Consider the following 16397-nt stretch of genomic DNA (forward strand, 5'->3'; position numbering starts at 1 on the left):
CCCTTTCCCCTGAGATACTGTCATTCAGCATTCCTCTCCTCTCTCCTCTCCTCTCTCTCTCCCTTTCCCCTGAGATACTGTCATTCACCATTCCTCTCCTCTCTCCTCTCCTCTCTCTCTCCCTTTCCCCTGAGGTACTGTCATCCACCATTCCTCTCCTCTCTCCTTCTCTCTGTTCCCCTCCTCCCCTCTCTCCTCCTCTTCTTCTCTCTGTTCCCCTCCTCCCCTCTCTCCTCCTCTCCTCTACTCTCCGCCCCTCTCTTCTCTGTTCCTCTCTTCTCTCCTCTGTTCCTCTCTTCTCTCCTCTCCTCTTTTCTCCTTTCCTCTCCTCCTATCCTCTCCTATCTCCTCTCTCCTCCTCTCCTTTACTCTCCGCCCCTCTCTTCTCTGTTCCTCTCTTCTCTTCTCTGTTCCTCTCTTCTCTTCTCTGTTCCTCTCTTCTCTTCTCTCCTCTCTCCTCTCTTCTCCTTTCCTCTCCTCGTATCCTCTCCTTTCCTTTCCTATCCTCTCTATTTTTGTCTCCAGGTGCCCCACTCCTGGCTGTGACGGCAGTGGCCACATCACTGGAAACTATGCATCCCATCGCAGGTATGGTATACCCCTTTATATAGCACAGGCCCTGAATGACCCTGAATGATGTAGTCACACTGTATACAGGAAGCACGGTGGCTACCTACTGATTTAGACCAAGATTGCATCAATAATAGAACATTTTCCTTCATGGCTGTTTTCTATTTTCAAAATACTTTTCCAATGACCTTGAATTATATTCTATCTTTGATTTGACCTCCCTCACGCTTTCTCTTCTCTTTCTCTTCTCCCTCTCTTTCTCTCTCCTCTATCTCCCTTCAGTCTGTCTGGCTGTCCTCTTGCTGATAAGAGTCTTCGTTCCCTCATGGCGGCCCACTCTGCTGAGCTCAAGTATGTCCGTTTCCAACTGGGTTTTCCCCTTATTCAAGTCATTGGCTCAATGCTAAATTCTATTTCCTTCTATTTCTGCTGTTTTTACTGGGACTGCTAGCGCTACTGTTGCTGCATCTGTTCTTGTAATTCTCCTGCCCCCATCTCCACATAAAAAACACTAGTCCTACACCCTCACACACATCGGTTGCTATGGTGTAAGTGTAACGGTTCTATTTGTCGATGCGCTGACATTTAACCCATTCCCCTTGATTTCCCAGGTGCCCCACTCCAGGATGTGATGGTTCAGGACATAACACTGGAAACTACGCCTCCCACAGAAGGTACAGAGCTCATCAGTGAACTACCAACCTAAGTCCACCATCCCTACCTACCTTCCATCTCATATGAGAAACAGTCGCAAAACGACATTCTCTCCCTCTCCCTCTCCCTTTCCCTCTTTCTCTCCCTCTCCCTTTCCCTCTCCCTTTCCCTCTTTCTCTCCCGCTCCCTCTCCCGCTCCCTCTCTCTCTTTCTCTCTCACACACACAGACACGCAAGGCCAGTGAAGCTTAGAAAGAGATCACGGTAGTTTCAGGCAGGACTCATACACCCAAACACAATTGTGAAAATTATTATTATTTTTTTTTTTTTATGTATATGCTTATATATTTTTGTTTTGTTTACTACTTTGTTGGATTTCAAATAGCTGTTTGGTTTCTTTTATTTTTTTATTTAAAAAAACATTGCACTTTCTTTCGGCATTCGAATCAAAACATTAAGATGCTTCCATATAATGTTCCATCCTTTTTGTCAAACAAAAACGTCACCACCATAACAGACGATTGTTCAAGGTGTTTTTCCACCCTTTTTTTATCGGCTTCATACTTTCTGTTTTCAGTTTGTCTGGGTGCCCGCGTGCCAAGAAAGGTGGATTAAAAACATCTCCCACCAAGGACGACAAGGAGGACTCCGAGCTCTTAAAGTTCGTACCACTAAAGAAAGCCACGGCCCTTTTTTCTTCCAATTAAGATATACGGTAAAAGTCACTTTCAAATAGTAAAGGCAATCACCCTGACCTCCGTGCAGAGGCAGGATGACCTGTCCCCAGTCTGTCTCCTAGAGATGACATCACACCTGCCTGAGACGCACTGCGCTGACGCACTGCTAACTCATAGTACTGTAGTTCATTGTAGTGTATTGCAGTGTAGATCACATGCCCCCCCCCCCCCCCCCCAAAAAAAATATTACATCTCGCATTTCTCTGAAATTGTCGTCAACTCTAAATGTTTGTTGACGACAGCCAATAAAAGACCTTGGCGTCTGTGTTTGTTGAATGTGCTTGCTTGGTTATGAAACCACAACATGATGCCATGCAACAGGTAGAGCACCTATAGTGGGGTGCCTATAATGTCAAACCTACTGCGGAGAAGTAACACTTTGTTTTTGAATCTGCCATGTTTTTGGACCCATAGTAAAATAGTACTAGCTACTGTAATGGCAGTCTTACATATATGTACTAAATATATGACATTATGTTATACCTATATGTATCGTTCACCTTGTGCTTTCCATCCCATCATTCTCTATGAGTCTCATATCTATAGATATACTAACGTTACACCTCCCTCTCTCCCCTACAGATGCCCCGTGCCTGGCTGTGACAGCCTGGGTCACATCAGTGGGAAGTACGCCACTCATCGCAGTGCCTATGGGTGCCCGCTGGCTGCCCGCAGGCAGAAGGAGGGGCTGCTCAACGGTAACCCTTTCTCCTGGAAGGCCTTCAAGACGGAGGCCCCCAACTGCCCCACCCCCGGCTGTGATGGATCAGGACACGCCAACGGCAGCTTCCTCACACACCGCAGGTACGGACCAATCACAACACAGAACACAGGGCAGCTGACAGACAAATGATTACCATTGATTGCGTTACAATTGTAAATGTATCATTGCGTGGTTCATTCATGGTTTTAAATACTCAACTTGATGAAATTGTTTTTTCTGTTTGTAGTCTCTCTGGCTGTCCCAGAGCCTCCTTTGCCAGAAAGAAAGCCAAGCTCCCTGGAGATGAATTCCTGAGCACCAAGTTCAGGGCCAGCGACGGTAAAAACACAACTAAATAGGGAATACCTTTATGTGACAGTCAATGTCTAGTCAATACCCAGCTAACACATTTAGTTCCTTCGAGGTTATGGGAACATATGCTTTTGGTTTTACATTGGTTGTGGGAACGTATGCTTTTGGTTTTACATTGGTTGTGGGAACGAAGTCATACATTAATCTGAATGTTGTTGTTTTTTTGCGTTCTGAGAAAAGAAGTGAACATTTCCTATGTTCTGGGAACGTTTATCTTTGGTAGCAGAGAGGTTCTGAGAACGTTTTACTCTGGTTCCTTAAAAGTTTTTCTGGGAGGTTTAATCAATTATAGGTCATTTAGAGGTTTTTGAATAACTTCCTTAAAACGTTCACTGAATGTTTCATTAAGACTTTTATAATAACACTGCTAGCTTATTTTGGGGTTAACTTTTTTAAAACACCAGGCACAGATAGGACCGATGATGTATATAAACTCTGGATTGCTGATGCTACTGTAGGTATTCGCCATTGAGAGGCTTTGAAACCACTGGTCGGCCATATTGGTACTCCCCAGTAGGAGCAGTCCTTCAAAGGAATGAATGGAATTCTACAGACCCTGTTTTTAAAGGAAACACGCACTCATTAAGATCAGGTGTGGTCAATTAGTGGGCACGGCCAACACACCTGAACACACTTAACAAGAGAGAGGATAGAGAGTTTTGTTGATTCTGCGACAGGAATGTATATATTTTTTAATAATATTCTTAGAACTTTCTATGAACGTTACTAAAGTTTTCTTGTGGTTTTTATGTAAAGTTTTCTTATAGTTCTCGGAACAATTTGAGAACAGTACTTTAAATAGAACCATGAGGGAACCATGAGTGAACGGTACACTGAAGTACTCAAATTCTCAAAGGAGAACGTTGTTTCTTAACGTTCTCTGAACTATTTGAGAACATTCCCAATGTCAAACCAGTTGCAGAACGTTCCTAAAACATTACCAACGTGTTAATTAAACGTCACCATATTTGAACTTTTAGGAAACGTTCTGTTCAAGTAATGAAATATCAAGAAAATATAAATGATAAATAAATATAAAGTTCCTTATACGTCCTGAGAATGTTCCAAAGCCAAGCAACTATCCTGCACCATTCTCAGAAAGTTGTGGGAAGGTTGTATGTAAAATAACCATAGGACAACCGCGCTCTCGCCAAGCTTTAAGAAACATATGGTTCTCACTACATTATGTGCTAGCTGGGGACAGTTTATCAAACTAGGACGGCCCATTTCTCCTGTCCCCTCTTATGCATCTCAATCATCTCTTCCCTTCCATCCTGTAGTTCTGAACAATGACGAGGACATCAAGCAACTCAACAAGGAGATCAATGAGCTCAATGAGACCAACAACGAGATGGAGACAGACATGGTGAACCTGCAAACACAGGTGTTTGTGTGTGTGTTTGTGTGAGTGTGAGTGTGTGTGTGTGTGTGTGTGTGTGTGTGTGTGTGTGTGTGTGTGTGTGTGGGTGTGGGTGTGGGTGTGGGTGTGTGGGTGTGTGCGCATGTGTGTGTGTGAACGCTCATGTTTTAAAACCTCATACCCCCTACATTGTGATTTATTGTAAAATGCCTGAGCTCAAGTAAATGTATATACTGTATGTGTAAATAACTGTTGTGCTGTGGTGCAGATCTCATCCATGGAGAAGAACCTGAAGAACATTGAGGTGGAGAACAAGCTGATTGAGGAGCAGAACGAGACGCTCTTCATGGAGCTATCTGGCCTCAGCCACGCCCTGATCCGCAGCCTGGCCAACATACGCATCCCACACCTGGTGGGTTATAGGCCATTTATATACAGTTACATACAGTACTGATGAAGCTGTGGCCCGAGTCTCGAACATGCAGACACACACTAATACACACACTGAACAGAAACTAAACCAAACACACAAACACACTAACATAAACACACTAACATAAACACACTAACACACAAACACACTAACACACTAACACACTACCACATAAACACACTATCACATAAACACACTATCACATAAACACACTATCACATAAACACACAAACACACAAACACACTAACACACAAACACACAAACACACTCACATAAACACACTCACACAAACACACTAACACACTAACACACTCACATAAACACACTAACACACTCACACACAAACACACTCACATAAACACAAACACACTAACACACAAACACACTCACATAAACACAAACACACTAACACACAAACACACTAACACACACACACTAACACACTAACACACTAACACACAAACACACTCACATAAACACATAAACACACTATCACATAAACACACAAACACACTAACACACAAACACACAAACACACTAACACACTAACACACTCACATAAACACACAAACACACTAACACACTAACACACTAACACACTAACACACTAACACACTAACACATAAACACACTCACATAAACACACTAACACACAAACACACTAACACACTCACATAAACACACTAACACACTAACACACAAACACACTCACACTAACACACTAACACTAACACACAAACACACTCACATAAACACACTATCACACTAACACATAAACACACTCACATAAACACATAAACACACAAACACACTAACACACAAACACACTCACATAAACACACTATCACACTAACACATAAACACATAAACACACTCACATAAACACACTAACACACAAACACACAAACACACAAACACACAAACACACAAACACACAAACACACAAACACACAATCACACAATCACACAATCACACAATCACACAATCACACTAACACACAAACACACTCACATAAACACACTATCACACTAACACATAAACACACTCACATAAACACACAAACACACAAACACACTCACATAAACACACAAACACACTAACACACAAACACACTCACATAAACACACTAACACACAAACACACAAACACACTAACACACTCACATAAACACACAAACACACTAACACACTAACACACAAACACACTAACACACTAACACACTAACACACTATCACACTAACACACTAACACACAAACACACTCACATAAACACACTAACACACAAACACACTCACATAAACACACTAACACACAAACACACTCACATAAACACACTAACACACAAACACACTCACATAAACACACTAACACACAAACACACTCACACAAACACACAAACACACTAACACACTAACACACTAACACACAAACACACAAACACACTAACACACTAACACACTAACACACTAACACACTAACACACTAACACATAAACACACTCACATAAACACACTAACACACAAACACACTAACACACTCACATAAACACACTAACACACAAACACACTCACACAAACACACAAACACACTAACACACTAACACACTAACACACAAACACACAAACACACAAACACACTAACACACTAACACACTAACACACTAACACACTAACACACTAACACACTAACACATAAACACACTCACATAAACACACTAACACACAAACACACTAACACACTCACATAAACACACTAACACACTAACACACTAACACACACTCACATAAACACACTAACACACTAACACACAAACACACTCACATAAACACACTAACACACTAACACACAAACACACAAACACACTAACACACTAACACACTAACACACTAACACACTAACACACTAACACACTAACACACTAACACATAAACACACTCACATAAACACACTAACACACAAACACACTAACACACTCACATAAACACACTAACACACTAACACACTAACACACACTCACATAAACACACTAACACACTAACACATAAACACACTAACACACAAACACACTCACATAAACACACAAACACACAAACACACTAACACACTAACACACTAACACACAAACACACTCACATAAACACACTAACACACAAACACACTAACACACTAACACACAAACACACTAACACACAAACACACAAACACACTAACACACTAACACACAAACACACTCACATAAACACACTAACACACAAACACACTCACATAAACACACTAACACACAAACACACTCACATAAACACACTAACACACAAACACACTCACATAAACACACTAACACACAAACACACTCACATAAACACACTAACACACAAACACACTCACATAAACACACTAACACACAAACACACTAACACACAAACACACTAACACACAAACACACAAACACACTAACACACTAACACACAAACACACTCACATAAACACACTAACACACAAACACACTCACATAAACACACTAACACACAAACACACTCACATAAACACACTAACACACAAACACACTCACATAAACACACTAACACACAAACACACTCACATAAACACACTAACACACAAACACACTCACATAAACACACTAACACACAAACACACTCACATAAACACACAAACACACTAACACACTAACACACAAACACACAAACACACTAACACACTAACACACAAACACACTAACACACAAACACACAAACACACTAACACACTAACACACTAACACATAAACACACTCACATAAACACACTAACACACAAACACACAAACACACAAACACACAAACACACTAACACACTAACACACTAACACACTAACACATAAACACACTCACATAAACACACTAACACACAAACACACTAACACACTCACATAAACACACTAACACACTAACACACTAACACACACTCACATAAACACACTAACACACTAACACACAAACACACTAACACACTCACATAAACACAAACACACTAACACACTCACATAAACACACTAACACACTAACACACTAACACACTCACATAAACACACTAACACACTAACACACTAACACACACTCACATAAACACACTAACACACTAACACACAAACACACTAACACACTCACATAAACACAAACACACTAACACACTAACACACTAACACACTCACATAAACACACTAACACACTAACACACTCACATAAACACACTAACACACAAACACACAAACACACAAACACACAAACACACTAACACACTAACACACTCACATAAACACACTAACACACTAACACACTCACATAAACACAAACAAACTAACACACAAACACACTAACACACAAACACACTAACACACAAACACACTAACACACAAACACACAAACACACTCACATAAACACAAACACATTAACACAAACAAAATCCCTTGTTTTTCACATCACAGCAGGAGCCAATCACTGAGCAGAATTTCGACAGATACGTGAGCACCCTGACTGACATGTACACCAACAAGGAGTGCTTCCAGAACCCAGAGAACAAGGCGCTTCTGGAGAGCATCAACAAGGCTGTGAAGAGCATCAAGGTGTGAAAACCTCCACGAGGAAGAAGAGTGAAAACATGTAAAAGGAGAGAGATGGCGTCAAGAGACTAGAGTATATTTAAAGAGAATACGAATACAAAAAGGGCATTCAGGTTTTATAAACGGCAACTTAAATTAAACCCAGGGAGCATTCTGAAAAGAAGAAAACGTTACTAGGACCAAAATCCAAACATGCTGCTGCTGGGATCGGAAGGAGGAAGTGGAATGGAACCAAATCCTTCGGTTTGAATTGATGAACAAAATATATATCTGGGGTTTTGTTTCTTTGTTTTATGTTACCTTCATGTATGTCCTTTTTTGGAGGCATCTTTGTTTTGGAGGCATCTCTGTTTTGGAGGCATCTCTGTTTTGGAGCATCTCTGTTTTGGAGCATCTCTGTTTTGGAGGCATCTCTGTTTTGGAGGCATCTTTGTTTTGGAGGCATCTTTGTTTTGGAGGCATCTTTGTTTTGGAGGCATCTCTGTTTTGGAGCATCTCTGTTTTGGAGGCATCTCTGTTTTGGAGGCATCTCTGTTTTGGAGGCATCTCTGTTTTGGAGGCATCTTTGTTTTGGAGGCATCTTTGTTTTGGAGGCATCTTTGTTTTGGAGCATCTCTGTTTTGGAGGCATCTCTGTTTTGGAGGCATCTCTGTTTTGGAGGCATCTCTGTTTTGGAGGCATCTCTGTTTTGGAGGCATCTTTGTTTTGGAGGCATCTTTGTTTTGGAGGCATCTCTGTTTTGGAGCATCTCTGTTTTGGAGGCATCTCTGTTTTGGAGTTATCTTTTTGACTGTCCCAATTCATACCGTAATTCAAGCTTTAGTTCAGCAACAATTTGGAGAAGAAAGAGAGAAAAAAGGAAGGATGGAAGTAGTGGTATGATGTCAGATAAGATAGAGGGTATGTATGACCTGCCGACATGAGGTGAAGAAAACCCACTGGACAACTGTCCACATTGTGTCCCAGAGAAGACACGAAGGCTACAGAAATGTTGTTCTGGCGCAGGATAAGGCGAGAGTGCTTGTGTATGAGTGGGTAGTGTGTGATAGTGAGCACTGCAGCACTCCTGTCGAGTAGAAGTGAATGGAGAATCCCTGAACTCTGGGTGCTTCTTGAGCAATGGTTCATGTGCTTCTTGAGCAATGGTTCATGTGCTTCTTGAGCAATGGTTCATGTGCTTCTTGAGCAATGGTTCATGTGCTTCTTGAGCAATGGTTCATGTGCTTCTTGAGCAATGGTTCATGTGCTTCTTGAGCAATGGTTCATGTGCTTCTTGAGCAATGGTTCATGTGCTTAGTGCTGTTACTGCAGCAAGATGTCAACACGGCTCCATGTCTTGTCTCAATTCAAAGGAAAACAGCTCTTCAAGCGAAGATTAAGTCACAAATCACTGGTTTCCTTTTCATCTTATGAAAATCAACAACCTTGTCTATATATCTGATGGAAGATCTGAGAGCAACAGATGCAGCCTCCTTTCTTTGAACTGAATGAGGATGGTAATAGAGTGCACACTTGTCTATTCCTGTTAGTTTGTGGTACAATATTTATTGTTATATCAATTATTTAAATTTGTGAATGCGCAAATTGTAATGTATTGTCATTTTATGTGTATTTATTTGATTTGGTCTATTTATTAATTTTTTTTACATTTATATTTAGTAAATCAAAAAATGCAACCCTGCTGGGCTATCATGGCCATAAAGATTTAAAATAGGGAGTCTTCTACATCAATATTTAAAAATCTATATAGACAACTGTCCACACTTGATTATTTTATATATCTTATTTTATTTTAAATAATTTGTAAACATTTTTAATTACAAATATTTTATAACTGACAATGTTTTGATAATTTTATAAAAGTTTTCTCCTTCATTTATGTTATTTCCTTTATCTGTAAAGTATCTTCAGATACCCACGGCTTAAAAAGAAAGTATGTATTTACTATTTATTTAATATTAAATATTGATATGATTGTATATTTATTTTGTTATTTATGTGTGTGTTGTGATGGCTGAGTATCAGTAGTCTTAAAGTCCATTGCTAATATTTAAATTAAATAAAAAACCATGCTCAGAAAGAATAAATAGATTATTGTTTAATTACTTAGGCTTTCCTGGATATACCAGCAGTTGTAAAAGCAAAATAACCAACGAAAGCAATCACTGTTCTGTTGGTCTCAGTTGCTTTGTGTCATCGATGATTTATAGACAGATATAAGGATCAAATGTTACCTCTCCAAGCGCTTTGTAGCGGCCAACACTGGCTTACCCAAAACATCTTTAATGTACTATAGATGTTTTAATGCCTTTTGATAAATGATTTTTCTCTTTTCATTATTTTTCTCAATGTGTTGAGCAGAAGCTCCATAGAGCTCTGTTCCAGAGTGTTCCATCTAGACTGGATATCTGGGTCTAAAACACTTAAAGGACATCTTCAAGGAAAAACTAAACCATCAAGGAGGATGACCTCTGACAATTTATATCACATCCACTTCTACGCCCTTGTAGCCTTATTCTAGATGACATTTGTTGATGCACAAAGTGCCACTACCACTCAGTTTCTTTCCTGATTCTTTGCATTCTGCAATGTACGATGTCTGGTCACATGACATGACCAGGGCGTCACATGACATGACCAGGGCGTCACATGACATGACCAGGGCGTCACATGACATGACCAGGGCGTCACATGACATGACCAGGGCGTCACATGACATGACCAGGACGTCACATGACATGACCAGGGCATCACATGACATGACCGAGAGTTGGGATTGTTTCAGATGCCTTTATTTCTTTGCCAAGATGGCCATAAGTACACTATATATACATTCTGTAGAAATAGAGTTTAAAATGCTATATATATATATATATATATATATGAATAGAAACATACATATATTTTTCCAGTGTAATTGTTGACTATTTTTCTCTTGTATTAGATTATCAAAGGAACAGTAGTTGTCTGAGAGTTGTGACGACTAGAGGTGGTTATGACTGTGGTTTTAAAGATACTCAACAAAACTGTCATTGTTTTTTAGGTTTCCTTTTCTGCTCTATCCTTGATCCAAACATGATAATAATAATAATAATAATAATAATAATAATAATAATAATAATAATACATGGGACTTATATAGTGCTTTTTCAAGGACCCAAAGTCGACATGTTGTAAACGCTAATGTCTGTTGTAATGAATCTGAAATGAGTGTTGTTTTAACTAAATGGTTACCTCTTTGTTCAAGTGTCCTGTGAGTGAGTTCATGTATAGAGGACTCTTCATGGTGGTCACATTGGCTCTGTATTGTGCAGTACTGTGTCGTTATGATAAGGTTATGATCATGTCAGCCCACTGAGAGGAGTTTTTAAACACGGATCGCAACGTTAAAAAGCCAATAGGGAAAGTGTAGTATTTGCTCTGAGTGATCTGTTGCAGCTAGTGGGAGACCCTGTGATAATATGATGAGGTAGCCTAGTGGGAGATCCTGTGATAATATGATGAGGTAGCCTAGTGGGAGACCCTGTGATAATATGATGAGGTAGCTTAGTGGGAGAACCTGTGATAATATGATGAGGTAGCCTAGTGGGAGACCCTGTGATGATATGATGAGGTAGCCTAGTGGGAGACCCTGTGATAATATGATGAGGTAGCCTAGTGGGAGACCCTGTGATAATATGATGAGGTAGCCTAGTGGGAGACCCTGTGATAATATGATGAGGTAGCCCAGTGGGAGACACTGTGATAATATGATGAGGTAGCCTAGTGGGAGACCCTGTGATAATATGATGAGGTAGCCTAGTGGGAGACCCTGTGATAATATGATGAGGTAGCCTAGTGGGAGACCCTGTGATAATATGATGAGGTAGCTTAGTGGGAGAACCTGTGATGATATGATGAGGTAGCCTAGTGGGAGACCCTGTGATGATATGATGAGGTAGCCTAGTGGGAGACCCTGTGATAATATGATGAGGTAGCCCAGTGGGAGACCCTGTGATAATATGATGAGGTAGCCCAGTGGGAGACCCTGTGATAATATGATGAGGTAACCTAGTAGGAGACACTGTGATAATATGATGAGGTAGCCTAGTGGGAGACCCTGTGATAATATGATGAGGTAGCCTAGTGGGAGACCCTGTGGTAATATGATGAGGTAACCTAATGGTCATGGATGGTGTAATTAGCTTTTAGCCAGTGTAACGAAACTCTCTTGGGCACTTTTTTAAAAACCATTGAAAATGCGAGCATTTGAGTATGGACTTTTAGAACACACTGGGTTATGGTCACTAGCAAAGTACCGGTATTCACCCCAGCAGAAGAAACAAAGAACTGCATATTTGACCTGTTTTGTTATATATAATGTAAATCTAAACACTGATATATGTAGAATGCCCTTTGCATCAGTGTCCGGGGGTTGATTCAATTGATGCTATCAGGTTTTTATACATGCCAGTAATACTTTTCAGACCAAACATTTTGTCCTACCCATCTATTGTTTTTATAGACGGGAAACAGAGTTTGTCTCGCAGGTTACTGGAAAGAACGGACTAAATCTGCATAATAATACGATACTAGGGCATTAGCCAAAGCTTGCGGCAATAGCAGGGATTGGATCAAGCCCTCCAAGTGAAAAGAGAGGAACGTGTGGGAGTGGAGATTGATTTGCAGCATTAGAGGTCTCCCTCTTGGTTTGGAAGAAGTGTTTGTTGCATAAATATGTGTCCATTACTCAGAATGTCAAAACCTTTTAATGGCTTCTCCCTTTCTGTATTGTGTAACCTTTACTCAGGAAGGAGTTCTTGATGCATTTAGTTAAGAAAGTAGCTTATTCTTCGTCCTCCCTTTAATGCATGAGCATACAACACTACGAGAGTATTAAGGTTGTGAGTATTATCGTATCTTATTGGATATGGCATGACCCCTTTTAAACTAGTTGAACAAGCACTGAGATACTGAGATTAAAATAGCAAAATGACAGTCCAACACATTTATAAAGATAGGTACAGAACTCAATGTAATCAAGATTGTTAATAACAACGACAGCTTGTCCATTTTGATAGTGAGTGATGGACATATTCTTCATATAAGGAGTTGATGTCTTCCGTATTTGGTAATGGTTCAATATTTTCTAAATGGTCGATTGTGATGGGGATAGAAGCACTGAAGCTGGACTGTGTCCCATAAGCACTGACTAGGGTGTTTGATTGGTCGGTAAAATACATGGTCACGTTACTCCAACCAAGGTAATGCTGTGTTGACACTACATTTGACTAAATGGATGATAACATTCATGTCTGCGGATGAAACGTGATGGAGGAACATGGATGACATATTGTACCACGGCATGTGATTGTACCACGGCATGTGATTGTAACACGGCATGTGAAACCATCCATTTCAGTTGATAGTTGTGAATGATGTGGTCTCATGTAGTGGTTGTGAAAGCACAGTGTGTCTGTTTGCTCTGAGAAACAATGATCACATACCTGTGAATCTCCCTGGATAATGGTACATATATTTAAAAAAATATCAATGACCCAATATGTCAGTCTGTGATAGGTCAGGATACACAGAGATCCTTCTCTTTCCTGGCCTCCTCCACCTGTTAAAGGGAGGGCAGGCAGGGCCACAGTCGAGTACCCTGTGAACACGAGGAAGATAGCCCAAAGTTCCCTATTCCGAGCTAAGTGCTGTACACATCTGGAGGCCCCTGAGAATGGTCCCCTGATTCTGTTCTCTTCAGGGAAAGACAAGGGAGGGACCCAATCATTAGGTGCCTATACTTCAAAACATTCTCATCCAATTCAGAAACTCAAAAATGTAAAAAAAAAAAAAAAAAAAAAAGTAAAGTAGTAGATCACATGAAAGGCAGAAAGGCATGTCTAGTAGAATGGTATAACATGTTATTGAGCTAATCGAACCAAACTCCCTCTGTAGGTACTGTAGCTTAAAGCTGTGTGCTTTTATCATGTGTGCCTTTCTCGCTCCACTCATTGCAGGCAAAGGTATGTTTACATTTGAAGAAGCTGGCTCAAATCCTGCTCAGGAGGTTGGCAGGGGTGAAGAAGCCTTTTTCAGAGGATAAGGGAGGGTTGGGGGGCTATTCTTAAAAAAGCTGAGTAAATATGTCTTTGACAGGCAGGCAGGCAGAAGATACTACTACTGTTGCCGTGGTGACACAGTCATGCTGTTACAGAGACACAAAACATCAATATGTTATAATGGTAAAGAAACTGTGACCTAATTACGTTGATTCAGGTACCGAACTGCATGGACAGTTTCTGTGAAGGAAAACTCAAATGAAAATAAACTTTATTATAGATAATGTGTAGGGTATTATTTTTTAAACAAGTTGAAGCCTCTGTACATATTTGTATTAAAGAACAGTGTTATTGTTGTTGTATTAAAGAAAAGTAAAAAATTAAAATGAAATAAAGTACATAGAGTTAGTGACAAAATGCACAGCCAAGGGTTGTCCTGCCAGCGCATTTTTACAGAGATGAGCTATTTCTACTGGCCATTTTCTAGCCATTCATATTATTAAAATCCTTTTGGAAATTACAAACTTCCAAAATTACAAGCACTTCCACAATGATAGATAGTAAGGATTGTTGTTACTTTTGTAGAGGTGGTTGTTCCTCTGCTACCATGTTGGTGTAAATCAGGACAACCATTGGCTGTGTGTTCTCTGGGTCTCCTGTTATCTTTTGGAAGTTAACTCTGTAGTTGGGCTGAAATTGTGACTCTGTGTTTGTTCCCATGTTCCTGTGTCAGTGTCATAAACTAGAGAAGTGATGTCAGTTATTGTGGGCGTATCAACCATTTGAATGTTATCAATAAAAAATAAAATAAAAACATGAATAAAGAATTATAGACAATAGTATCTGTCGCTTTCATTTATTAGTGTGTGTGTGTGTGTTTGGTTTCACTATTGTTGTGGGGACCAGAAGTCCGTCTTCACACGAATAGTAAAACAAGAAAAATTCAGACAACTGGGGACATTTCGCAGGTCTCCACAAGGAAAAATATTATTTTAGGTTAAATCGTCTATTGGACCTTTGTCTTTGATACTTTTCGAATTCTCAGCGTAGCTCAAGCAATTTCTCTAACTGTCAACACTTTCAAATGAATAGAGGACGTTTACCGGATTGTGGGGAATTGCGGGTTTCGGGCTGTGCGTCCCCTTGCATTATGGTCTCAGAACCCTGTAGCTATGTCACAATGGGACTCCGGACTTTCGCGCTCTAGCATCTGTGGACTATGATTTACGCTTAACGGGGTTAGCTTTAGGGTTACAATTAGAGTTAAGGTTAGAATTATGGTTAGGGAAAATAGGATTTTGAAAGGGAATCAGTTTTTTGGTCCCCACAAGGGTAGTAATGTGTGTATGTGTGTAGGTGCCATACACTGTATTCTATGTCTGTGTCTAGGTGCCATACACTGTATTATATATGTGTGTAGGTGCCATACACTGTATTCTATGTCAGTGTCTATATGTGTGTAGGTGCCATACACTAATTTCCGATATTGGCATGTACATCTTGGTGGGGCAAACTCAACAAAAAAAAATGTTTTAGATGCATGCCAGCAAAGCTACTACACAACAACATTTAACAATGCATGAATTGCACTATAACGGTGACAAGCGGTTCCCACAAACTGTTAGGGCCTACATAGATCTGTCCCAACAGCAGAGCTTTCTTTTTAGTACTGTGGAGGGAATCTTTACCACCGCTACACCTGGCTATCAACCGGAGCCTTGTCTGGCAGCTGAACAGTTAATTCAGCCTCCTCAGAACCAAGGGCTCTCTATGGTCAGGGCATGACAGTACCCCCCCCCCCCCCCCCAAAGGTGCGGACTCCGGCCGTAAAACCTATAACCAAATGGGGAGGGTAGGGGGGTGATTAGTGGCGGTGGCGGTTCCGGTGTAGGTTGTAGCCCCCGCCCAG

The 16397-nt window shown here is 40.4% G+C and overlaps 1 protein-coding gene across 1 annotated transcript in view; it reads left to right on the forward strand.

Moving 5' to 3' along the window:
- myt1b (myelin transcription factor 1b) overlaps positions 1-15327 on the forward strand; it is a 37575-nt gene extending 22248 nt beyond the window's left edge. The window contains exons 14-22 of the mRNA XM_055891296.1: positions 526-588; positions 853-921; positions 1182-1244; positions 1802-1885; positions 2544-2765; positions 2912-3003; positions 4317-4420; positions 4665-4808; positions 8313-15327. Coding sequence (XP_055747271.1) covers positions 526-588; positions 853-921; positions 1182-1244; positions 1802-1885; positions 2544-2765; positions 2912-3003; positions 4317-4420; positions 4665-4808; positions 8313-8456 — 985 coding nt within the window. The 3' untranslated portion in view covers positions 8457-15327. The remainder of the gene's footprint in view (positions 1-525; positions 589-852; positions 922-1181; positions 1245-1801; positions 1886-2543; positions 2766-2911; positions 3004-4316; positions 4421-4664; positions 4809-8312) is intronic.
- Positions 15328-16397: the final 1070 nt, after the last annotated feature.

The sequence above is a fragment of the Salvelinus fontinalis genome, chromosome 31, assembly GCF_029448725.1.
Source record: "Salvelinus fontinalis isolate EN_2023a chromosome 31, ASM2944872v1, whole genome shotgun sequence".
Taxonomy (NCBI): domain Eukaryota; kingdom Metazoa; phylum Chordata; class Actinopteri; order Salmoniformes; family Salmonidae; genus Salvelinus; species Salvelinus fontinalis.